Genomic DNA, 27313 nt, shown 5'->3' with positions numbered 1-27313 from the left:
GATCAACAGGGAAATATTATAGCTACATTTGAGCCTTTTCCTTTTAAATTACTCAAAGAATTTAAACAAGCTATAAATCAGTATGGACTAGGTTCCCCTTTTATAATGGAACTGTTAAAGAATGTTGCTAGTTCCAGTCGGATGATTCCTACTGACTGGGGCACTCTTACTCGAGCTTGTCTAACTCCTGCTTAGTTCTTACAATTTAAAACTTGGTGGGCAGATGAAGCTTCCATTCAGGCTGCTTGCAATGCCCAGGCCCAACCTCAAATTAATATAACTGCAGACCAACTTTTGGGGGTTGGCAGCTGGGCTGGTTTAAATGCATAACTAGTCATGCAGGATGATGCTATAGAACAGCTTAGAGGAGTGTGCATTAGAGCTTGGGAAAAAATCACTTCAAGTGGAGAATAATACCCTTCCTTTAGTGCTATAAAACAGGGACCCAAAGAACCACACATTGATTTTATAGCTTGGTTATAGGAGTCTCTTGAAAAGATGATTGCAGATTTGGCTGCTCAGGATATAGTGTTGCAGTTATTAGCTTTTGATAATGCTAATCCCGATTGCCAGGCTGCTCTGTGACCTATCAGAGGGAAAGCACATTTAACTGATTATATCAAGGCCTGTGATGGTATTGGAGGTAATCTGCATAAAGCTACTTTGTTGGCACAGGCAATGGCAGGACTGAGAGTGAATAAAGGAAATACTCCATTTCCTGGAGCTTGTTTTAACTGTGGGAAGTATGGTCATACTAAAAAAGAATGTAGAAAAAAATCGGCAAGTCAGGCCGCCAGATAGGGGAAAAAAGAAAACTGCTGAGCCTGAAATATATCCAAAATGTAAAAAAGGAAAACATTGGGCTAATCAGTGTCACTCTAAGTTTGATAAAGAAGGGAACCCGATTTTGTGAAATGCCATGAGGGGCCGTCCCAGGCCCCGTTCTAAACCAGGCATTTCCAGTTCAGGCCATTCCCTCACCCCTATACAATGTCTGTCCCCCGCCACAGCCAGTAGTGCCGCAGCAGATTTATGCTGCACAAAAGCTGTGAGCCTTCTGCCTGGGGAACCCCTGCCAAAGGTCCCAATAGGAGTCTGTGGACCCTTGTCAGCAGGGACAATAGGATTACTTTTAGGAAGGTCTAGTTTAAGTTCAAAAGAGGTACAAATACATACAGGAGTCACTGATTCAGATTACAATGGGGAAGTTCAAATTGTTATATGTACTTCTGTTCTCTGGAAAGCAGAGCCAGGAGAGCGTGTAGCGTAGCTCCTGATTGTGCCGTATGTGGAAATGGGAAAAAGTGAAATTAAACGAACAGGAGGAATTGGAAGCACAAATAAACAAGGCAAAGCAGCTTATTGGGTAAATCAAATTACTGATAAACGTCCTACCTGTGAAATAACTATTCAGGGAAAGAAATTTAAAGGTTTGGTAGATACAGGAGCAGACATTTCAATCATTTCTCTACAGCACTGGCTGCCCGCACAGTCAACTCAACCTGCTCAATTTAACACAGTTGGAGTTGGTAAAGCCCCTGAAGTATATGGAAGTAGTTATATTTTGCATTGTGAAGGGCCCAATGGACAACCTGGGACTATTCAACCAATTATAACTTCTGTACCTATATATTTATGGGGAAGAGATTTATTATAACAATGGGGAGCACAAATTCTAAATCCAGAACAATTATAAAGCCCTCAAAGTCAACATATGATGCATGAAATAGGGTTTGTCTTTGGTATGGGACTAGAAAAAAATTTGCAAGGTTTGAAAGAAACGCTTCAAGCGGAAAGACAGAATTCCCGCCAAAGATTAGGATATCATTTTTGATGGCAGCCATTGTTAAGCCTCCAGAACCTATACCTTTAAAATGGTTAACAGATAAGCCATTTGGATAGAACAATGGCCGTTAAGTAAAGAGAAACTGGGGGCTTTAGAGAAATTAGTTACTGAGCAATTAGAAAATGGGCACATAGCTCCAACATTTTTCCCTTGGAATTCTCCAGTTTTCCTAATTAAGAAAAAAATCAGGTAAATGGAGAATGTCAACTGACTTATGAGCCATCAATTCAGTTATACAACCTATGGGAGCATTACAGCCAGGATTGCCTTCTCCTGCTATAATTCCAAAACATTGGCCTTTAATAGTCAAAGATTTATAAGACTGTTTCTTTACTATCCCTTTAGCTGAGCAAGACTGTGAATGGTTTGCATTTACAATTCCTGCAGTAAACAACCTGCAGCCTGCTAAGCATTTTCATTGTTTTACACATGGGTCTAGTAATGGTAAAGCTTCTTACTCTGGATCAAAAAGTGACGTTTTCCAGACGTCCTATACTTCAGCTCAAAAAGTGGAGCTTGCCGGGCGCGGTGGCTCACGCCTGTAATCCCAGCACTTTGGGAGGCCGAGGCGGGTGGATCACAAGGTCAGGAGATCGGGACCACGGTGAAACCCCGTCTCTACTAAAAATACAAAAAATTAGCCGGGCGCGGTTGTGGGCGCCTGTAGTCCCAGCTACTCCGGAGGCTGAGGCAGGAGAATGGCGTGAACCCGGGAGACGGAGCTTGCAGTGAGCCGAGATCGCGCCACTGCACTCCAGCCTGGGCGACAGAGCGAGACTCCGAGACTCCGTCTCAAAAAAAAAAAAAAAAAAGTGGAGCTTGTAGCTGTAATTGAGGGATTGACTGCTTTTGATATGCCTATTACTGTGATTTCTGATTCTTCATACGTGGTTCATTCCACACAGTTAATTGAAAATGCTCAGTTGTGAATTCACACAGATGAACAACTGATGACTTTATTTACTCAATTGCAAACAGCATTTAGAAGTACAATGCACCGTTTTTACATTACTCACATTAGGGCTCATACAACTCTTCCAGGACCTTTGACTGAAGGGAATCAAATGGCTGATCGCCCAGTTGCTAATGCAATACCTAATGCTAGGCACTTTCACAATTTAACCCATGTTAATGCCTCTGGTCTCAAATGCAGATACAACATTACCTGGAAAGAAGCTAAAAATATTATCCAATGATTCCCAACTTGCCAAATGGTACATTCCTCATCTTTTACAGGAGGAGTTAATGCTCGAGGATTGGAACCTAACTCTCTTTGGCAAATGGATGTCACACATATTCCCTCGTTTGGGAGACTATGTACATGTATGTGTGGACACCTTTTCTCACTTTGTCTGGGCTACATGCCAATCAAGAGAGTCTTCTGCCTGTGTTAAACATCACCTTTTGCAGTGTTTTGCGGTGATGGGCATTCCTGCTTCTATTAAAACAGATAATGCCCCAGGCTATACTAGCCAAGCTCTAGCTATATTTTTCTCTAAGTGGAGTATTAAAACACATTACTGGTATCCCATACAATTCTCAAAGACAAGCCATAGTGGAAAGAATGAATCGCTCCCTAAAACAGCAGTTGCAGAAGCAGAAAGGGGGAGACAGAGAATATGGAACACCATAGATACAAATGAATCTAGCATCATTAACTTTAAATTTTTTGAGCCTGCCCAAAGGCCAGATGTTATCAGCACCTGAATAGCATCTACAGAAACCAGCTGCAAAGACAGAAGCAGAACAATTGGTTTTGTGGAGAGATCCAATAACAAAAAGTTGGGAAATAGGTAAAATAATAACTTGGGGTAGAGGTTATGCTTGTGTTTATCCAGGCCAAAATCAACAGCCGATCTGGATACCATCAAGACATGTGAAACCTTATCATGAGCCAGATGCTGAGGAAGAGATTCTGGGAGGATCCCAAGGACCCCCCAGTTGCAACCATGTCGAGGCTGACACTGAGGAGGACCCCAACTGTCACAAGCAACACCTGTCAAACACAGCCACCCAGCTGGGGACAGATCAAGAAGCTGTCACAGATGGTGGAAGAAAACCTGAGGAAAGTGGGACAACCAGTCACAATGAGTAATTTAATTGTAGCTATGATAGCGGTGATCACGACTGTCATGAGTGTTCCTTCAACAAGGGCTGACACAGAGAACAATTTATACTTATTGGGCATATTTATCAATCCTGGCTGGTAATAATGCCTGGATATAATCACTCTATGGCACAGTTACACATACTTTCTGATCTTGGTATTTACCATAATAAATCTGCTCCTATAATCGAGGCATACTGCCCTCAAAAACCTATTTGTGAACAAAATTGAACCTGGCCAGAAAAAATGAACATACTTGTTTGGGAAGATTGCATTGCAGAACAGGCAGAGGTGCTGCACAATGATTCCTATGGAATCACTATTGATTGGTCCCCTAAGGGATGTTTAGCTTAAATTGCACTTCTCAGTCTGCATGCCATGGTCACACTATGTTCAGCTGGTCTGAACAAAACAGTCAGATGGTAGAAATGGCAAGAAGCATGGCAAGAGTTCCTATTATCTGGACCCATGGTGGTATAGTGGCACCTCCACCTCAAATGATATGGCCCACTCTAGGAGCTTAATATAAGGATTTGTGGAAACTATTAAATGCTCTTAATAAGATCAAAATTTGGGAAAGAATAAAAAAGTATCTAGAAGGACACTCTACAAACTTCTTTTTGTATATAGCAAAATTAAAAGAACAAATATTTAAAGCATCCCAGGCACAACTGACCTTAATGCCAGGAACTGGAGTGCTTAAAGGAGGTGCAGACAAATTAGCAGATAGTAACCCATTAAAATGGATAAAAACACTTGGAAGCTCTGTAATTTCAATGATGATTATGCTTTTAATCTGTGTTGTTTGTCTTTGTACAGTCTGCAGATGTGGATCCTGACTCCTGCGAGAAGTAGCTCACTGTGACAAAGCTGCCTTTGCTTTTATCAATTTGCAAATCAAAGAAGGGGGACATGTTGGGAACAAGCCCCCCCCCCAAAATCTGGCCCTAAACTGGCCCCAAAACTGGCCATAAACAACATCTCTGCAGCACTGTGACATGTTCATGATGGCCATAACGCCCACACTGAAAGGTTGTGGGTTTATGGGAATGAGGGCAAGGAACACTTGGCCCGCCCAGGGCGGAAAACCACTTAAAGGCATTCTTAAGCCACAAATAATAGAATGAGTGATCTGTGCCTTAAGGACATGCTCCTGCTGCAGTTAACTAGCCCAACCTATTCCTTTAAATTGGCCCATCCCTTCGTTTCCCATAAGGGATACTTTTAGTTAACTGAATATCTATAGAAACAATGGTAATGACTGGCTTACTGTTAATAAAAACGTGGGTAAATCTCTGGGGCTGTCAGCTCTGAAGACTGTGAGACCCCCTGATTTCCCACTCTACACCTCTGTATTTCTATGTGTGTGTCTTTAATTCCTCTAGCGCTGCTGGGTTAGGGTCTTCCCGACCTAGCTGGTCTCAGCACTCATTAAATGAGTCCAAGCAATAATAATATGGCAAGAAAACTACAAATCAAAATCCATCATGCAAAAAATCTTAACAAAATTTTATCAAATCAAACCCAACAATATAAAAAGATAATACATAAATGACTAACTTGGGCTTATGTCAGGAATGCAAGGTCGGTTTAAAATTTGAAAATCAATTGATGTATTTTGCCATATTAACAATTCAAAAAAGAAAAACTATATGATCATGTCAATAAATTCATCAAAAGCATTTGGCAAAATCCTACATTCATTTCAGATAAAAACTCAGCAAGCCAGAAATAGAAAGGAACTTCCTCAATCTGATAATGGACATCAGGGAAAAACCTGCAGCTTACATCAAATCTAATAATGAAAGATTAAGTGCTTTCTCCAAGATTAGAAATAAAATAAGAATATTCACTTTCAGGCCAGGCGTGGTGGCTCACGTCTGTAATCCCAGCACTTTGGGAGGCCCAGGCAGGTGGATCATCTGAGGTCAGGAGTTCAAGACCAGCCTGGCCAACATGGTGAAACTCCGTCTCTACTAAAAATACAAAAGTTAGCAGATGTGGTGGCAGGCGCCTGTAATCCCAGTTACTGGGAGACTGAGGCAGGAGAACTGCTTGAACCTGGGAGGTGGAGGTTGCAGTGAGCCGAGATCATGCCACTGCACTCCAGCCTGGGCGACAGGGCAAGACTCCCTCTCAAAAAAAAAAAAAAGAATATTCACTTTCACTACTTTTATTACTGTGGAAGTACTAGCCAATGCAATGCAGTAAAACAAGGAAAAGAAATAAGAGGCATCCATATTGGAAAGGGAGAAGTAAAACTGTCTTTATTTGCAGACAACATATTTAAGTAGAAAATCTGGTGGGTTCTATTTTTTAAAAAGCTACTAAACTAAAAAGTGAGTTTAGCAAGGTTATAGAACAGAATACAAATGTATAAAAATTGGTTGCAGTGAGCCGAGATCGCACCACTGCACTCCAGCCTGGGTGACAGAGCAAGATTCCCTCTCAAAACCTCTCAAAAAAATAATGTTTTATTTCTTTATATTAGCAATGGAAGTACAAATTAATAAACAATAGTGTTTATAATAGCATAAAAAGTACTAAATGTAAAGATATCTGACAAGAGATGTGCAAGACATACACAAAAACTACAAGTCATTACTAAGACAAATTGAAGATCTAAACAAATGGAGAGATATACTGTGTTTATAAATCAGAAGACAATATGGTTATGATGTCAGTTCTCCCCAAATAATTCATATATAGATTTAATGCAATCCCAGTGAAAATTCCAACAGGTTTTTTGTAGAAATTGACAAGTTAACTCTAAAATTTTTATGGAAATGCAAAGGACCTAACATAACCAGAACAACTTTGAATAATAGAAACAAATTAGAAAATGTCACTATCTAACTTCAAAGCTTTTTATAAAGTTATAGTCATCAAGCTGGGGAGCATGGTGGCTCATGCCTGTAATCCCAGCACTTTGGGAGGCCAAGGCTGGCAGATCACCTGAAGTCAGGAATTTGAGACCAGCCTGCCCAACATGGCAAAACCCCATGTCTACTAAAAATACAAAAATTAGCTGGGCATGGTGCAGGTGCCTGTAATCCCAGGTACTCAGGAGGCTGAGGCACGAGAATTGCTTGAACCCAGGAAGCAGAGGTTGCAGTGAGCTGAGATTGTGCCACTGCACACCAGCCTGGGTGACAAAGTGAGACTCTGTCTCAAAAAAAAAAAAAAAAAGTTATAGTCATCAAGACTGTGTTTTATTGGCATAGAAATAAAGAACTATATCACCATATCAATCAAACAGAATGGAGAGTCCACAAACAGTCTCTCAAATATGTGCTTAGTTTATTTTTTGACAAAGGTGCAAAAGCAATTCAATGAAGAAAGCATAATCTTTTCAATAAATGGTGCTGAAACAACTGGATATCTATATGCAAAAACTAAGCTTTGATCCATACATCACACCATACACAAAAATTAACTAAAGATATATTTTCGAACAAAATGTAAAACCTAAAAAACTGTAAAACTTCTAGAAGAAAATGTAACAGAAAATCTTTGTAACCTTGGGTTAGGTAAAGATTTCTCTTAATATACCTAAAGCAGCCAGGCCCAGTGGCATATGCCTGTGATCCCAGCTACTTTTTCTGAATTCATTGATATGATCATATGAGATTTTTTGACTTGTTAATATGGTGAAATGTATTGATTGATTTTCAAATATTAAACCAATTATGCATTCCTGCCATAAACCCAGTTGGTCATTTATGTATTATCTTTTTATATATTGTTGGGTGTTATGATAAAACCCCAGCCTACTGGGAGGCTGGGAGGATGGCTTCAGCCCAGGAGTTCAAGACCAGCCTAGGCAACATAATGAGTTTTTAACACACATACACACACACACACACACACACACACACACACACACACACCAGGCTGGGCGCTGTGGCTCATGCCTATAATCCTAGCACTTTGGGAGGCCAAGGCACGTGGATCCCTTGAGCTCAGGAGTTCAAGACCAGCGTGGGCAATATAGCAAGACCCCATCCTACAAAAAAAATTTTAATTAGTTAGACATGGCGGTAAGTGCCTGTAGTCCCAGTTATTCAGGAGGCTGATGTGGGAGGTTGGCTTGAGCTTCAGAGGCAGTGGTTGCAATGAGCCAAGGTCACACCACTGCACTCCATCCTGGGCAACAGAGCCAGACCCTGTTTGAAAAACAAAACAAAACAAAACAAAAAGAACACACCCAAAAGCACTACCATAAAGAACCAATTGATAAATTGGACTTTACCAAAATTTAAAACTTATGCTGTTCAAAAAAAATTATTAAAAGAATGAAAAGACAAGCCATTAACTAGGAGAATATACTTTCAAATCACACATTTAATAAAAGACTTATGTCCCAAACATATAAAGAGCTTTCTAAAGTTAATAAGAAAAAAAAACAATAAAAATAGAGGAAATATTTTACTAGAAACTTCAAAAAAGACATACAGTAGGCAAATGAAAAGATCATTAGTCATTAGGGAAATGCAAATTAAAACTACAATGAGATAGCAATAGATACATACTAGAATGCCTAAAATTAAAAGAACTTTTTACATTATGTGTTGACTAGACTGTAGAGCAACTAGAACTGCAAATGGGAGTATAAATGATACAACGAGTTTGGAACATATTTCAATAGTTTCTTTAGAAAACATACATTAACCTGCCACATGATTCAGTTATCCCATGCCTAGGTATTTACTCAAAAGAAATGAAGGTATATTCCATGCAAAGTTTGTAAAATAATGTTCATAACAGTTTTACATGTCACAGCCAAAAACTTGCAATTACCCAAATAGCCATCAACAAGTGAATAGATCAATAAACTGTGATATATCCATAAATGGAATACTATTCAACAATAAAAAGAATGTAGCTACATGAATGAATCTCAATTATGCTAGTGAAAGAAGACATTTAAAATCAGTACACACTATATGATTCTATTTGTTTAAAATTCTATAAATGCAAGATAAGATACAGTAAATAAAAGATTTGTGGTTGCCTGGGGATTGGGGGAGGGAGCAAAGAGAATAGAAATGGGATTACAAAGATGTGATATAATAAGAAATATATACAGATGCTTCTCAATTTATGATAGGGTTACCTCCTAATCAACCTATCATAAATTTAAAATAACCAGATCAAAAATGTATTTAAGACACCTAATCTACTGAACATCTCATTGCTTAGTGTAGCCTACCTTAAATGTGCTCAGAACACATTAGCCTACAGTTGGACAAAATCATCTAACACAATCCCTATTTTTTGTTGTTGTTGTTTTTTTTTTTTTGAGATGGAGTCTCGCTCTGTCGCCCAGGCTAGAATGCAGTGGCCGGATCTCAGCTCACTGCAAGCTCTGCCTCCCGGGTTCACGCCATTCTCCTGCCTCAGCCTACCGAGTAGCTGGGACTACAGGCGCCTGCCACCATGCCCGGCTAATTTTTTGTATTTTTAGTAGAGACGGGGTTTCACTGTGTTAGCCAGGATGGTCTCGATCTCTTGACCTCGGGATCCGCCTGTCTCGGCCTCCCAAAGTGCTGGGATTACAGTCTTGAGCCACCGCGCCCAGCCTACACAATCCCTATTTTATAAAAAAGTGTTGAATATTCCATGTAATTTATTGAATACTAAAGTGAAAAACAATGTAAGTATTGAAGCAGTTTGTGGAAATAAGTAATTCAAAATCTAAACTGGGCTGGGCGTGGTGGCTCACGCCTATAATCGCAGCACTTTGAGAGGCTGAGGCGGGTGGATTGCTTGAGGCCAGGAGTTCAAGACCAGCCTGGCCAACATGGTGAAACCCTGTCTCTACTAAAATTACAAAAATTAGCCGGGTATGGTGGCACATGCCTGTAATCCCAGCTGTGTCAGGAGGCTGAGGCACAAGAATTTCTTGAACCCAGGAGACAGAGGTTGCAATGAGCCGAGATTGTGCCACTGCACTCCAGCCTGGGTGACGCAGAGAGACTCTGTCTCAACAACAACAACAAAAAAAATCTAAGCTGTTGGTAGACGACTCATATACAAACTTTTTTAAAGAAACAAAATCTGGCCAGGCGCGGTAGTTCACGCCCATAATCCCACCCATTTGGGAGGCCGAGGCGGGCAAATCTCTTGAGCTCAGAAGTTCGAGGCCAGCCTGGCCAACATGGTGGAACTCCATCTCTATCAAAAATTTAAAAATTAGCTGGGCAGGGTGGTGCACGCCTGTAATCCCAGCTACTTGGGAGGCCCAGGCTGGAGAATCATTTGAACTAGGGAGGTAGAGGTTGTAGTGAGCCGAGATCACACCACTGCATTCCAGCCTTGTCGACAGAGCGACTGTCTCAAAAAAACAAACAAAACAAACAAACAACAACAACAAAAAAAACCACACACAAAAAAACCTCTAAAATATTTTGAGCCTTAAGGGAACACAATTATGGCACCTGAGTCACATGACAGGCAGCCATAACCTTTGTTTCTCTGATTAGACGGGCCTTCTTCCTTATCTGCCTTGTTTCGTAAATGTTGTAAATAACTAAAGAGTGTTTAGTGACATTGCACTATGGAAAGGAAGACTCCTTCCTTCTTTATTTACTTACTGTATTTTTTATTATTTATTTATTTATTTATTTATTTATTTAAGACAGAGTCTCGCTCTGTCGCCCAGGCTGGAGTGCAGTGGCGCAATCTTGGCTCACTGCCAGCTCTGCCTCCCAGGTTCACACCATTCTCCTGGCTCAGCCTCCCGAATAGCTGGGACTACAGGCGCCCGCCACTACGCCCATCTAATTTTTTTTGTATTTTTAGTAAAGACGGGGTTTCACCATGTTAGCCAGGATGGTCTGATGGTCTCAATCTCCTGACCTCATGATCCGCCTGCCTCGGCCTCCCAAAGTGCTGGGATTACAAGCGTGAGCCACTGTGCCCGCCCTTTATTTACCTTTTTTTTTTTTTTTTAGAGACAGGGTTTTCCTGTGTCACCCAGGCTGGTCTCCAACTTCTGGGCTCAAGCAATCCTCCCACCTCGGCCTCCCAAATGGGAATTCTCATTCACTGTTGTGAAAGTGTAAATTGCAGTGAAATTAAGCATCTGTGCCTCCTAAAACCAAGCAATCCCAGATAAATTTGCACTCTTAAAGGTCAGGTATGAAGATGTGTGCGGAGGCATTTTTTGATAGCATGGGTTCAAGGTACTTAGTGTTCATCACTGGAAGAACAGGTCAGTAAATTGTGGAGGCCATCACTACAGAATACAGTGCAACACTTTGAAGGAATGAACTATGCATATCTATATAGTAACAAGGACAGATTTTTTTTTTTTTTAACATGAGAGTGTAAAAAAAAAAAAAGAAAAGAAAAGAAAAAGAAAAAAAAGGCCAGGCACGGTGGCTCACTCCTATAATCCCAGCACTTTGGGAGGCTGAGGCGGGCAGATTACAAGAGGTCAGGAGTTCAAGACCAGCATGGCCAACATGGTGAAAGCCCATCTCTACTAAAAATACAAAAAAAAATTAGCCGGGCGTGGTGGCAGGCACCTGTAATCCCAGCTACTGAGGAGACTGAGGCAGGAGAATCACTTGAACCCAGGAGGTGGAGGCTGCAGTGAGCCGAGATCACACCATTGCACTCCAGGCTTGGCAACAGAGGAAGACTGTCTCAAAAACAAACAAACAAACAAAAAACCCAAAGAGGTCTAAAGTCCATTGTATTATTCTCAGCAATTTACTCCCTTCTATCTGTTGCCATAAAACTTGCAATGCCAATACTGCCAATGGATATATTTCCTCATCCCATTGTTGGGTTTAGATAGCATTTGTGGGAGCAGATGTGACACATGCCAATTCAAGCTGAAGTTTTAAGAAGCATCACGAATACTGCCAATTTTTTTTTTTTTACTCTTCTTTTTGCAAGAAAATATAGCATGTCCCTCATGAGTATGCTCCTTCAGCCCAGATCCTAAAGTGAGAAGATGGCAGAAGAGAACTTCAATCTCCAACCACAATTACTGGTTTTTAGGATTTTATATTTTAGGATTTTTTTCTTACAGATGGAAATCTAACACAAGCTTTATATCAGAATATCATTTATAAAACTTAAAAATGAGGCCGGGCGCGGTGGCTCAAGCCTGTAATCCCAGCACTTTGGGAGGCCGAGACGGGCGGATCACGAGGTCGGGAGATCGAGACCATCCTGGTTAACACGGTGAAACCCCGTCTCTACTAAAAAATACAAAAAACTAGCCGGGCGAGGTGGCGGGCGCCTGTAGTCCCAGCTACTCGGGAGGCTGAGGCAGGAGAATGGCGTGAACCCGGGAGGTGGAGCTTGCAGTGAGCTGAGATCCGGCCACTGCACTCCAGCCTGGGTGACAGAGTGAGACTCCGTCTCAAAAAAAAAAAAAAAAAAAAACTTAAAAATGAGAAATACACATGCAAAGAACATAAAAGAATACATATATATCCAGGGGCATATTTTAGTTACATTAGAGTGGATGCCTATTACCAGGGGCAGGAATAAGAGTGGGAAATGGGATACAGGAAATAAAGAAACAAACAAGAGAGACACCTCGCACAGGTTGATGGTGATCCTGTGTTAAGAACTAAGCAGTAGCATTAACTCAACTCTCTGCATGTGATGTCCAAAGACAACAAAAACCTCTGGAGTGACAAGTAACTGTTGGAGGAAGGTCCTGGGGGACTTGGAAGAGGAGGGAATTCACTATCCATGTAGAGAAAATCAGCCTTGGGATCACCTCCTTATTCTGAGAGAGAAGCTGAGAGGAAGGATTCTTAGAGATTCTATTTTCAATGTAACCTGTACCAAAGGTGTTCTTCCAAGTGTGAGTGAGAAAGGGGCTCAAAGAGAGAGAGGTAACAGAATAATAAATTACTTTTTTCTCAAATAACCCATATTCTTAATGAAAAAACTAAAATGCCCATTTTTGTATTTCAAATCCTACTCATCTATCAAGGTCTAGGCCAAAATCTACCTCATCCAGAAAGATCTCCCCCGGATTCCCAATAGCTCTCCCCTAAATAAATCTACAAATCACTCCTCTTTCTGCTGAAAATCCATAGCATTTATTATGTTAAGTTGTACCTGTGTTTTCTTTTCTGACCAGACTGAAGGATCCTTGAGGACGGCAGTACCTGGCATACCTACACACAGTCGGCCTTCGACAAGTGTTTGCAAAGGTACTATAGAGATGTGGTCTATGTTGCGCAGGCTGGTCTTGAACCCCTGAGTTCAGGTGATCTGCCCGCCTTGGCCTCCCAAAGTGCTAGGATTACAGGTATGAGCCACTACGCCCAGCCCTCCCTCCAATCCTTCTAACTCTTCATGTTTATTTAGCATTTTCCCTTGGCCTGAAATGCTCTTCCTGTCTCTAATTAGCTGATTCCTGCCCTTCTTTAAAGGCCTTTTCCATGTAGTCTTTAATGATAATTAAAATGTCAGACAACCAATTATAAAAAATAAATTGGCCAACACGATGGCTCACACCTATAATCCCAGCAGCACTTTGGGAGGCTGAGGCAGGCAGATCATGAGGTCAGGAGTTCGAGACCAGCCTGGCCAACATGGTGAAACTCTGTCTCTGCTAAAAATACAAATATTAGCTGGGTGTGGTGGCGGGCACCTGTAATCCCAGCTACTTGGGAGGCTGAGGCAGAAGAATCACTTGAACCTGAGAGGCAGTGGTTGCAGTGAGCCAGCCAAGATTGCACCACTGCACTCCAGCCTGGGCAACAGAGCAAGACTCCATCTCAATAAATAAATAAATAAATAAATAAATAATTCAAATAACAGATCAGATAGCATTTCAGAAGAGGCTAAGAACATGTTGAGCTGTTCAGGAAAGACTACATGGAAAAGGCCTTTAAAGAAGGGCAGGAATCAGCTAATTAGAGACAGGAAGAGCATTTCAGGCCAAGGGAAAATGCTAAATAAACATGAAGAGTTAGAAGGATTGGAGGGAGGGCTGGGCGTAGTGGCTCATACCTGTAATCCTAGCACTTTGGGAGGCCAAGGCGGGCAGATCACCTGAACTCAGGGGTTCAAGACCAGCCTGCGCAACATAGACCACATCTCTATAGAAAATTTTTAAAATAAAAAAATCAGCTGGGTATGGAGGCCCACACCTGTGGTCCTAACTACTCAGGAGGCTAAGGTGGGAGGATCACTTGAGCCTGGGAATTTGAGGCTACAGTGAGCCATGATTATGCCACTGTACTCCTGCCTGGGTGACAGAGCAAGATCCTGTCTCAAAAAAACAAATTCCAATAAACTAATTTTATTTATGTTCATAAATGTATTAGGGAAAATTGAGGATATGAGTTTCATAAACATGGGAGTGAGAACAACTTCCTAAGTAAGATAGTAACCTGGAAGCCATAAACATATATGTACGACAAGTCACATAAATAAAATAAAAAGAAAAAGTAACAGAATGGGAAAAGACATTTTAAAAATATATACAAAGGACTTATTTTCCACAAGATATAAAGAAACTATTACAAATCAATATAAAAAAGACACTCAAGATTTAACAGTTTCCTATCTGGCATGTAAAAAGCTTGGAAGTCATCACTCCATCCTAACAATAAGTAAAAACCTGAACAAACTGAAAAATCAACACTCTTCTTACATCCACCAGAGTAGTGAGGCCACAGGACAAATCACTGCCTCCTAAATTGCAGAGACAGGCAGGCAAATGCAGGGAATCACAACTTACCAGAGCAGAAACCCATGAGCAGGAACCAGTACCAGGACACCGAAACCTGAGCTGTAATTGATGAATTGCTGGAGACTCAGTATGGATAACTCTGAGAATTAAAAACTCCAGGGGGAAGCCAGTCATGGGAGGACCCCACATATTGTGAGTTTTACCTCCTAAAGCTCACCAGGTTCTCACAGTAAATATCAGAAAAATATCCCCTGTGCTCCTCGCTAGGGGAAGGAAAAGTAACCATTTCTTTTTCTTTTTTTTTTTTTTTTTTTTGAAACGGAGTCTCCCTCTGTCGCCCAGGCTGGAGTGCAGTGGTGCGATATCTGCTCTCTGCAAGCTCCGCCTCCCGGGTTCACGCCATTCTCCTGCCTCAGCCTCCGGAGTAGCTGGGACTACAGGCGCCCGCCACCTCGCCCGGCTAGTTTTTTGTATTTTTTAGTAGAGACGGGGTTTCACCGTGTTAGCCAGGATGGTCTCGATCTCCTGACCTCACGATCCACCCGTCTCAGCCTCCCAAAGTGCTGGGATTACAGGCTTGAGCCACCGCACCCGGCCTGGTTCTAAATACACTTAAGCATTCTGTTCTTCTTAACAAGTCCTGTTCTCTTAAGAGAAACTATTTTGCCAGAACCTAAGCTTTTTTTTTTTTTTTCCCCCAGAGTCTATTCAAACTATGAGAAGGAAAATATCCAATTTCAGCTCCCTGTGGCCTTTACATTGGGGAAGGGAATACTAAATTCCAGCCCACTCTAACCATCTTATCCTACCTAAGGGGTAGAAGGATTGAGAAGCTTTTGTAAGGTGCACAGTCCAGAGGCACAGTCTCAGTAAATGACAGAGACCTAGCATAGAACTACAGAATGCTGCCTCACGTCTTAACACCTTAACATATTACTAAACGCCTATTCACAGCATTTCTTTTTGTCCAATACATCGTGCCTGCTATCAAAAAAAAAAAACCTACAAGGCACACTAAAATGCAAAGAAGACAGTTTGAAAAGCCAAAACAGGTACCAGAACCAGACTCAGATGTGGCAGGGATATTGGAATTATCAGATTGGGAATTTTTAAAAACTATGATTAATATGTTAAGAGCTCTCTCTAATGGGTAGACAGCATGCAAAAACAAACTGGCAATGTTAACAAAGAGATGGAAATTCAAAGAAAGGAGAAACAAGAAATGCTAGAGATCCTGCTCCATCAATAGCACTGTGACAAAAGGAAGAATGCCTTTGATGGGTTCGTTAGTGGACTGGGTCCAGCTGAGGAAAGAGGCTCTGCGCATAAGGCTACCTCAATAGAAACTTCCAAAACTGAAAAGCAGCCAGACATGATGGCTCACACCTGTAATCCCAGCACTTTGGGAGGCTGGGAGGATTGCTTGAGCCCAGGAGTTCAAGACCAGCCTGGGCAACATAGTGAGACCCTGCCTTTACAAAAAAAATGCATTTTAAATCAGCCAGGCATGGTGGCTCATGCTTGTGGTCCCAGCTACTCAAGAGGCTGAGATGGGAGGTTCACTTGAGCCTAGAAGACTGAGGCTGCAATGAGCTGTGATCACACCCCTACACTCCAGGCTGGGCAATGGAGCAAGACCCTATCTCAAAAATAAAATGAAACCAAAACTGAAAAGCAAAGAGAAAAAAGACTAGAAAGAAGAAAAAGAATAACCAAGAATGGTGGGACAACTATAAAAGGTATAACATGTGTAATGAGAATACCATAAAGAGGAAAAAATAGAGAAAGGAACAGAAATATTTGAAGCAATGAGTGTGAATTTTCCCCAAATTAATGTTGGCCACCAAACCACAGGTCCAAGAAGTTCAATGAACACCAAGCAGGATAAACAACAAAAATGAAACCAACAACAACAAAAACACTACACCTAGGTATATCATATTTAAAACTGCAAAAAATCTAAGGCAAAAAAAAGATATTGAAAGAAGCCAGAGATGAGAAAAAAAACTCTTACTTATAGAGAAGCAAAGATAAAAATTATATCTACCAGCTGGGTGTGATGGCTTATGCCTGTAATCCCAGTACTTTGGGAGGCTGAGGCAGGTGGATTACTTGAGGTCAGGAGTTCTAGACCAGCCTGACCAATATGGTGAAACCCTGTCTCTACTAAAAATACAAAAATTAGCCAGGCATGGTGGCGTGCACCTGTAGTCCCAGCTACTTGGGAGACTGAGGCAGTAGAATCATTTGAACCCAAGAAGCAGACGTTGCAGTGAACAGAGATGGTGCCACTGCACTCTAGCCTGGGCAACAGAGAGACACTCCGTCTCAAAAAAAAAAAAAAAAAAATCTACCTTCTCCTTAGGAACCAGGCAAGCAAGAAGAGAGTGGAATAAAATATATATATTTTAAGACAGGGTATTGCTCTATCGCCCAGGCTAGAGTACACTGGCACAATCATGGCTCACTGCAACCATGACCTCCTGGGCTCCAGCAATCATCCTGCCTCAGCCTTCTGAGTAGCTAGAACCACAGGCACACACCACCACACCTGGCTAATTATTTTATCTTATTTTTGTAGAGACAAAGTCTTTCTTTTGTAGAGAAGGGCCCAGGCTGGAGTAAAATATTTAAAGTGTTGAGAGATAAAAACCACTACTTTAGAAATCTGTGCCATGTGAAATTATCCTTTAAAAATGAAGGTGAAGTAAAGACTGTCTCAGACAAACAAAAAATAAGAGAATTTGTTGCCATTGGACTGGCCTTGCCAGAAATGTTAAAATAAATTCTTTAGAGAGAAGCAAAATAATAGGTCAGAAACTTGGATCTACTTAAAAGAAGAAAGAACATCAGAGAAGGAACAAGTAAAGGTGAAACAAAAACTTTTCTTTTCATACTCTTAATTGTTCTAACAGATAACAGTTTCTTCAAAATAAAAATAGCAACAGTATATTTGATTATGTATACTTATATATATTCATATGCTTATGTACAAGTGAAATAAATGACAGAAATAATACAAGGGGTTAGAGGGAGGAGCTGGTATTATTTTGTTATTACAGGTACTCACCCTACTGATGAAGCAGTATAGTATTATTTGAAAGTGAATTTGGGTTAGTTATAAATGTTTATTCTGACCACTAAGCAATGTAAAAAAATAAGTATAACTAATATGCTAAGAAAGGAGGGAAAATTGAATCATATGAAATGTTTATTTAAAACCACAAAAGGCAGATAAAAGAGCAGAAGACAAAAATAGGTACAAAGAACAAAAACAACAACAGAAAACAGTAACAAATATGTTAGATATAAATCCAGCTGTATCAATAATCACTTTAAACCACAATGGTCTGAATACACCAATTTGATGACAGAGATTGTCAGAGTGATCAAATAACAAGACCCAACAATACTTGTTGTCTATAAGAAATAAATATAAATAAAAACACTATCTTCATCTGTTTTGCTGCCGTAATAAAATAGCACAGATTGGGCAGTTTATAAAGAACAGAAATTTATGTCTCACAGTTCTGCAGGTTGGGAAGTCCAAGATCAAGGTGCTGGTAGGTTCCCTGTCTGGTGAGGGCCAGGTGCCTTGAACGCCGAATCCTCCAGAATGGAGGACTGCTGGATCTTCACATGGCAGAAGGGCAAAAAGGATAAACTCCCTCTGTCAAGCCCTTATATAAGGGCATCTAATCTGTTTCATGAGGACTCCACCCTCCTAACTTAATGACTTCCCGAAGGCCCCACCTTTCATGGTGTCATACTAATAGTGCCATTAAGTTTCAACATGAATTCCATGGAGGATGGGGGGTGTTTGTTTTTGTGTTTTAGAGACAGGGTCCCCCTCTGTCGTCCAGGCTAGAGTACGGGGGTGTAATCATAGCTCACTGCAAGCCTCGTCCTCCTGGGCTCGAGGAATCATCCTGCTTTAGCCTCCCAAGTAGCTAGGACTACAGACATTTGCCAGCACTCCTGGCTAAGTTTCAACATGACTTTTAGAAGGTACACATTCAAATTTTAGAAGGGACGCATTCTGCCTCTGGCCCCCACAAAGTCATGTCCTTCCCATGTGCAAAACATTCATTCCATTCCAACAACCCCCAAAGTCTTAACTCATTCCAGCATCAACTCAAAAGTCTAAGGTCCACGGTCTCATCTAAATCACATATGAGTGAGACTCAATGCATGATCCATCCTGAGGCAAATTTCCCTCCAGCTGTGACCCTACGAAACCAAACAACTTACGTGTTTCCAAAATACAACAGTGGGACAGGTGTAGGACAGACATTCCTTATTTTTTTTTCTTTTTTTTTTTTTCTTTTTTTAAAACAGAGTTTCATTCTTGTTGCCCAGGCTGGAGTGCAATGGTGCGATCTCAGATCACCACAACCTCTTCCTCCTGGGTTCAAGCGATTCTCCTGCCTCAGCCTCCCAAGTAACTGGGATTACAGGCGTGTACCACTACGCCCAGCTACTTTTGTAATTTTAGTAGAGACAGGGCTTCTCCATGTTGGTCAGGCTGGTCTCCAACTCCCGATCTCAGGTGATCTACCTGCCTCGGCCTCCCAAAGTGCTGGATTACAGGCGTAAGACACTGTGCTCAGCCCAGGACTGACATTTCTAGTCCAAACTGGAGCAATAAGAAAGAAGGAGTAACAGGTCCCAAGTAAGTCTAAAACCCAAGGCAAACAACATTAAATCCTAAGACTGGAGAATAATCTTTGACTCCATGTCCTCCCTTCCAGACACACTTCCCACAGGAGTTGGGCTCCCGAGCCCCTGAGCAGCCCCACTCCCACAGTTTTGCTGGGCCCAGCCTACACAGCAGCTCCTATGGGTTGGAATAGGGTACCTGTGGCTTTCCCAAGGCTGGCATTGCAAGTCCATGACTCAATGGGTCTGAGGTCTCAGGGGTGGTCCTGCCCCCACAATTCCACTAGGTATTGCCTTCGTGCGGGATCTCTGTGGCAGCCCTGTTCCTGCAGCAAGTCTTTGCCCGGGCCCTGGGTTGTCTGAGGCATCCTTTCAAATCTAGATGGAGGTAGCCATGCCTCCACAGCTCTTGCACTGTGCACCCTGCAGAATTAGCACTACGTGGACGCTGCCAAGGTTTATGGCTTGTGTCTTCCAGCTGCACCCAGGCTCGCATAGCAAAGATTTTAAATGGCCCTGGGCAGGAAATCCTGAGGTCCCACAGGTGCCCTAGGCACTCCCCCAATACCATTCTGCTTCTAAGGCCCTACCACTCAAAGCCTGTGATGGGCACAGCAGCCACAAAGACCTCCAAAATGCCTTTGGGTCATTCTCCCATTGTCTTGATGAATACCACCTGACTTCCTTCTATCCTTATTAATCTTATCAAACAGTCACTTGGCCACACCTTTGGTTTTCTCTCTAAACATGCTTTTTTATTCTTTACATGGCGAGGCTGAGAATTTTCCAAATCTCTACATTTTGCTTCTCTTTTTTATTAAGAAATTCCATCTTAAAATCGTTTCTCGGTTTGCATTTTACTATAAGCAGGTAGCACCCTGAGCACTTTGCTGCTTAGAGATTCCTTCCACCAAATATCCTAGTTCACCACTCTTTTTTTTGTTTGTTTGTTTGTTTTAAGTTCTGGGATACATGTGCAGAATGTGCAGGTTTGTTATATAGGTATACATGTGCCATGGTGGTTTGCTGCACCTGTCAACCCATCATCTAGATTTTAAGCCCCTCATGCGTTAGATATTTGTCCTAACGCTCTCCCTCCCCTTTCCCTCCCAGCCCCCAATAGGCCCCGGTGTGTGTTGTTCCCCTCCTTGTGTCCAACTCCCACTTATGAGTGAGAACACGCAGTGTTTATTTTTCTGTTCCTGTGTTAGTTTGCAGAGAATGGTGGCTTCCAGCTCCATCCCATGTCCCTGTAAAGGACATGATCTCATTCCTTTTTTTTGTTTTTGTTTTTGTTTTTGAGGCAGAGTCTCACTCTGTCACCCAGGCTGGAGTGCAGTGGTGCCATCTCGGCTCACTGCAACCTCCACCTCCTGGGCTCAAGTGATTCTCCTGCCTCAGCCTCCTGAGTAGCTGGGATTACAGGCTAATTTTTGTATTTTTAGTAGAGACAGGGTTTCACCATGTTGGCCAGGCTGGTCTCAAACTCCTGACCTCAGGTGATCCACCCACCTCCGCCTCCCAAAGTGCTGGGATTACAGACCTGAGCCACCACACCCGGCCAATCTCATTTTTTTTATGGCTGCACTAGTTCACCGCTCTTAAGTTTTGCCTTCCACTGAGTTCTAGGACATGGACATAACACGGCCAAGTTCTTTGCCACTTTGTAACAAAAATGGCCTTTCCTCCAGTTTCCAATTGGAAATTGGCAAATGTTTCTCATTTCCATCTGAGGCCTCATCAGAATAGTCTTCACTGTCCATATTTGCACCAGCATTCTGATCATGATCACTTAGGTAATCATTAAGAGAGAAGCTTTCCCTACATAGCTCTTCTTTTCTGAGCCTTTAGTGTAATAGAATCACCCTTCATCCTCCATTCACACCAATGTAAGTTTTTCCATCATTCACGTCAAAACCATTCCAGCCTCTATCCATTACCCAGTTTCAAAGCTGCTTTCCAGCTGGGCGCGGTGGCTCACACCTGTAATCCCAGCACTTTGGGAGGCCGAGGCAGGTAGATCACGAGGTCAGGAGTTTGAGACCAGCCTGACCAATATGGTGAAACCCTGTCTCTACTAAAAATACAAAAATCAGCCAGGCATGGTGGTGCGCGCCTGTAATCCCAGTTACTAAGGAGGCTGAGGCAGGAGAATGGCTTGAACCCGGGAGGTGGAGGTTGCAGTGAGCCGAGATCGCGCCACTGCACTCCAGCCTGGACGACAGAGCAAGACTCTGTCTCAAAAAAAAAAAAAAAAAAAAAAAGCCACTTCCACTAAGACCAAAACAATGCACCTCTCCACAATCTCTTCCAGAAGACAGAAGCAGAGGAAATACTTCCTAACTTATTCTATAAGTCCAGCATTACTGTGATACCAAAACCAGACAATGACATTATAAGAAAACTACAGACTGGCCCGGAACCCGGCGATATGGCTGCAGCTGTGTCCCGCGCCGCGTCTCTCTCCCCGCTGCTTCCCCTTCTCCTGGGCTTCCTGCTCCTCTCCTCTCCGCATGGCGGCAGCGGCCTGCACACTAAGGGCGCCCTTCCCCTGGATACGGTCACTTTCTACAAGGTCATTACCAAAAGCAAGTTCGTCTTGGTGAAGTTCGACACCCAGTACCCCTACGGTGAGAAGCAGGATGAGTTCAAGCGTCTTGCTGAAAACTCGGCTTCCAGCGATGATCTCTTGGTGGCAGAGGTGGGGATCTCAGATTATGGTGACAAACTGAACATGGAACTGAGTGAGAAATACAAGCTGGACAAAGAGAGCTACCCAGTCTTCTACCTCTTCCGGGATGGGGACTTTGAGAACCCAGTCCCATACACTGGGGCAGTTAAGGTTGGAGCCATCCAGCGCTGGCTGAAGGGGCAAGGGGTCTACCTAGGTATGCCTGGTTGCCTGCCTGTATATGACGCTCTCGCCGGGGAGTTCATCAGGGCCTCTGGTGTGGAGGGCCGCCAGGCCCTCTTGAAGCGGGGGCAGGACAACCTCTCAAGTGTGAAGGAGACTGAGAAGAAGTGGGCCGAGCAATACCTGAAGATCATGGGGAAGATCTTAGACCAAGGGGAGGACTTCCCAGCATCAGAGATGACTCGGATTGCCAGGCTGATTGAGAAGAACAAGACGAGTGATGGGAAGAAGGAGGAGCTCCAGAAGAGCTTAAACATCCTGACTGCCTTCCAGAAGAAGGGGGCCGAGAAAGAGGAGCTTTAAAAGGCCGTCTGTGGTTTTCCAGGGTTTGGTGGGGATAGGGAGGGGAGAGTTAACCTGCTGGCTGTGAGTCCCTTGTGGAATATAAGGGGGTAGTGGGAAAAGTGGTACTAACCCACGATTCTGAGCCCTGAGTATGCCTGGACATTGATGCTGATGTGACCATGCTTGGGATGTCTCTAGCTGGTCTGGGGATAGCTGGAGCACTTACTCAGGTGGCTGGTGAAATGACCCCTCAGAAGGAATTAGTGCTATAGAGGAGAGAGGAGTATACGGCCCAGGTCTTTGACAGGTATAATTCTCATTCAATTAAAGTTTCAGTGTTTTGGTTAAGTGGAAAAAAAAAAAAAAAAAAAGAAAGAAAACTACAGACTAATATCTCTCATGAACACAGATGCAAAAATCCACAAAATATAAGTAAATCAAGTCCAATAATGTATGAAAAGAATTCACCAACTGGGATTTATCCCAGATATGCAAGGCTGATTCAACATTTGAAAATCAATTAATATACCCTATCACATTAACAGTCTAAAAAGGAAAAATCACATGATCATATCAATAAACGCAAAAAAAAATTCAGCAAAACCCAATTCATGATACTCTCATCAACTAGGAATAGTGGTAAACTTCCTCAACTTGATTAAAAAAACATGTACAAAAACCCTATAGCTAACATATTTAATGTCAAACGTACTTACTAAATCAGAGTGTTATCATTGCATAGTGGAAACTCAGGTTGCTATGCAGGGGTGAAGATATTTCATCAGAAGGAAAAATAACACAGACTCCAGAATCGTTTCTAGTCATCCAACTATCATTTATTGTTCACTATTCTAGGAGTTGTAACACTTCTCAATATGTTCAGGAGAAATAAGAGGAGTAACTGTCTCATTACTAAACAATTGTGCACAGTGGGAGTAGAATGTCTTGACCATTAACTGCACAAAGCTGCTATGAGCAGAGGCACGATGGTCATGTTGACATGAACCAGGAAGTCTTAAAAGGGTAGATGGTTGGGGAAAAAGTGAGTGTATGACGACAGGCATAATCAGAGAACTCACAAGAGATGTCAAATTTAGGAACTTTGAATTGAGGATCTCAAATCACAGTAATGGATAAGATTGCTAAGGTAGTGGCTCTCAAAGAGGTTCATAGTAATATTAAGCTGTTGTTTGTTCTTGCTTCCCTCATTCTCTCATGGGTGTACAATGGAGTTTTCCAGAGGGTACATTATCACACCAGACTGAATGTAGAAGCACATAAGAGAATTCTGCTATTAAGCCAGACATTAGAGTATTTGCAAAAATGTTAAATAATGCCACTCTTTTCACTCTTTTTGTTTTGGAAATTATAGGTATTTTCCCATAAAAATATGGTATTAATATTAACAAGTATTGGGGTTATTATTGCTAATAAACAAATTAAAATTAAAATAAATATTTTTAAATGTTTCCATTTTGATCTTATAAAATACATTTAAAGCCAGGTGCAGTGGCTCATGCCTATAATCCCAGAACGTTGGGAGGTTGAAGCAGGAGGATTGCTTTAGCCCAGGAGTTCAAGACCAGCCTGGGCAACATAGTGAGACCTCGTCTCTAAAAAAAAAAATTTTTTTTAATTAGTTAGGCATGGTGGTGCATACCTGTAGTCCCTGCTAATCAGGAGACTAAGGAGGGAGGGTGGCTTGAGCCCAGGAGTTCAGGGCAAGCCATGATGGTGCCACTACACTCCAGCTTGGGCGAGAGAGCAAGGCCCTGTCTCAAAAAATAAAAATAAAATAAAATCTTATATTTTAGTCTTTAGATTTACAGAAAAATTGCAAGGATAGTACAAAGTGCCCTTATATCCCAGTTTTCCTGATTATAAACATCTTTCTTACACTACAAATGTATGGCACAGTTGTCACAATCCTGGACCAATACTAATACATTATTATTAACTAAAGTCCATACTTTGTTCAGAACTCCTCAGTTTTTCCCCAATGTCCTTTGCCTTTTGCAGGATCCTATCCAAGATATAATATTACATTTACTTGTCATGTCTCCTTAGGCGCCTCTTGGCTGTGTAAGTTTCTCAGACTTTCCTTGTTTTTGATGACCTTGACAATTTGGAGGAGTACTAGTCAGGTATTTTATAGAATGTCCTCCTGGTGGAATTTACCAGGTGTTTTTCTCATGATTAGACCGGGGTTATGAGGAGGAGGACCACAGAGGGAAAGTGTTGTTTTATAGTATCATTTCAAGGGTACATACTACCAACCTGACACTGGTATGTTGACCTTGATCACGCAGTGAGGTTGTATTTGTCAGCTTTCTCCACTGTGAAGTTGCTTTTCCCCTCCACACTCCCCGTCTGTACTATACGCTTGGAAAGAGGTCACAATGCATAGCCCGCACTTAAGTGGTAGGGAGTTGTATTTCACCTCCTTCAGGGCAGAATACCCACATACATTATTTGGAAGTCTGTATGGGAAATTTGTCTCTTCTCTTCCATTTGTTTATTCATTCAATCATTTATTTGTATCAGCATGGACTTATGTATATTTAATGTTATGCTTTGGGTTACAATCGAAAACTCTTTTATTTTGTTGCCCAAATTGTCCAGTTTTGGCCACTGGGAACTTTTCAGTTGGCTCTTCCTTATGTTAATTTTTAACATGGATAGCTATTACCCACATAAACAAAAGCTCTTTGGGGTCCTCGATAATGTGTGAGTGTAAAGAGCTCCTAAGACCAAAATGTTTGAGAACCACCGCTCTAGGGATCCTCTGGCTGACCCAAATCCCCGGTGTGTGTGCGCGCCTCGTCTGCAGGCGGGAGCTGTGGTCTGGTAGAAGCAAAGTAGGCCACACTCGCCTGCCCTTGGGAACCCCCACTTCTCCGTGCCACGCCCGCTCCTAAGGTTTTCTCCCGGTCTGAAACGCGGGGGTCCCCAAGAAGACGAAGCTCAGGCTGCCATGCCTTTCCCGCGAACGCCACGGCGCGGCGCCCGGCTCACAGGGCGAGTCGCCCACCCGCGAGTCGGGAAGGGCCCGGCATCTTGGCTAAAGCTCAGCGTTCTCCTCTGGGGCTGGGGCCCTGGCCAGGCCTGGCCTGAGCGGTCTCCGCTCACTCTGCGGCTCGCTCTCCCGGGCTACTCCGGCGCGCAGGTGCTGCGCCCGCGGGAGAGAGCGATCCTGCGGCCGTCGCGGACACCGGGAGGAGCCGCCCAGCTCTCCTCTCGGGAGCGCGTCTCGGTGCCCTCCAGCTGCCGGTCCCTGCTGAAAGCATCCGGACAGCTCCCCGGGCCGCGGCCCTGGGGCCCGCCAGAGCCCTGCCCTGCACCCCACTCTTCCCTCTCTGGCCCGGAGGGCTGCGCCGGGCAGACCCTTTCCTCTGCAAGACAGAGACGAGCAGCGATAAACGACTAAAGCTGGAGACCCGGCTAATTGATACAATAAGTTCTCTAATTGCCTCGAAAATAAGGTAATGATTTGACAGAGGGAATGCTTTGATCTTATCAGGCAAGAGAGACCTCTCCAAAGGAAACCTCAGAGAAGGGCTGGAGGCCTCGGACTTGGGGGTGTAAAGCCCAGTGCTTTCCTCACCCTCCCCCAACCCTCTGTGTCCACGGTCCCCAGCCTCACCCTCCGGCTTTTCACAGAAAGACCCTTCTCCTGTGATGACTGGAGGAGAGTATACACACATAACACATGGGTTAGGAGAGGAGGAGGGGGTGGGTTCTGGGTTTTTCAGGAACAGGAGGACGGCTGAAATGATTGGTCCAGTTTTAGAGAGGCTATAGAGAAGGAAATTGGGGGAGAGGGGATTACAGACAGAGACTATGGAAAACCTGACTTGGCTCAAGTCTGATGATGTTTCTTACACAGTGAGGGCTGCTGATTTGAGCTTTTCAGGCAGGAGGGAGTAACAAAGGGAGGAGAACTTTGAGTGTCCTGCCTTCTCCAAGAATCTGCACACACACTCACACACACACCATTGCTCTGCGCTGTGGGTGTCCCTGCCTGGCAGAGGCCCCAGCACAAAGAGGATTAGAGAGATGAGCTAATCTGGTTTGTATCCCAGACATGGCCCCAGAAAGGGACCTTGTCCACCCTGATATGTAAGGATGTGAAGGAGTGAGGAGTCTTTCTTTGGGGGCCTGCTGGCTGACAGTACCAGAGACCCCACTCCACTGGAGTCCCTAGGATACTGCAGTCCTGACTTCAGGGTCACATTTAGGAAGCAGAAAGACGGTCCCACAGACGGAACTAGATCTCTACCCTACTTGTTTCACCAGTGGGGAAACTGAGGCCTGAACCGGGAAAGTGATTTACAGAGTCATGCCAATAGTGCATGGCTGAGTTGGGTGAAAAAACCCTCAGGTTTTCTGACTTTTTCTGGTCCAGTGCTCCCTGTACCATGTTGCAGGAGCTGCAAGGGGGAGGTATGAGACAGAGAGAGGGCAAGAGAAAGAAAGAGACAAAGACAAAAGCAAAGATTCACACCAAGGAAAATAAGGGGCGCGCACCCACACACACATGCACAGAGAGACGGAGAAAGACACAGAGAGTCAGAAAAGACATGGAGAGACAGGTGGAGAGAATGAAGAAAGAGCAAGACAAACGGTCATACAGATTCATACAGAGAGATACACACGGAGAGACAGGGAGTGACACAATCTGACAGGGAGACAGGCAAGAGACAGGGATTCAGAAAGAGAAGGACAGAGACATTCAGACAGGGAGGGGGAGGCAGGCCAACTGAGACACAGAGAGACAAATGAAGACAGGGAGATAAACACAAGAGACAGATGCAAATAGAAGCA

The 27313-nt window shown here is 43.0% G+C and overlaps 1 protein-coding gene across 2 annotated transcripts; it reads left to right on the top strand.

Moving 5' to 3' along the window:
* The first annotated feature begins 21706 nt into the window (after positions 1 to 21706).
* On the top strand, positions 21707 to 22843 carry LOC105479187 (endoplasmic reticulum resident protein 29-like). 2 transcript variants are annotated; one of them, XM_011737061.3, is made up of 2 exons: positions 21707 to 21865; positions 22005 to 22843. In XM_011737061.3, exons 1-2 carry the CDS (start codon positions 21722 to 21724, stop codon positions 22020 to 22022), a joined length of 162 nt encoding a protein of 53 aa, XP_011735363.2. In that variant the 5' UTR covers positions 21707 to 21721; the 3' UTR covers positions 22023 to 22843. The 2 variants fall into 2 exon arrangements, with proteins under 2 accessions (XP_011735363.2, XP_011735362.2); XM_011737060.2 differs by having other exon boundaries at positions 21707 to 22843.
* Positions 22844 to 27313: the final 4470 nt, after the last annotated feature.

Source organism: Macaca nemestrina, chromosome 1 (assembly GCF_043159975.1).
Source record: "Macaca nemestrina isolate mMacNem1 chromosome 1, mMacNem.hap1, whole genome shotgun sequence".
Lineage (NCBI taxonomy): Eukaryota > Metazoa > Chordata > Mammalia > Primates > Cercopithecidae > Macaca > Macaca nemestrina.
Note: the sequence above shows the minus strand (reverse complement) of the source record. Positions and strands in the feature narration are given on the sequence as shown.

Bases quoted from the DNA above. Each gene is read 5' to 3' on its own strand.
- LOC105479187 (XM_011737060.2), top strand. From the start codon at position 21,722: ATGGCTGCAGCTGTGTCCCGCGCCGCGTCTCTCTCCCCGCTGCTTCCC.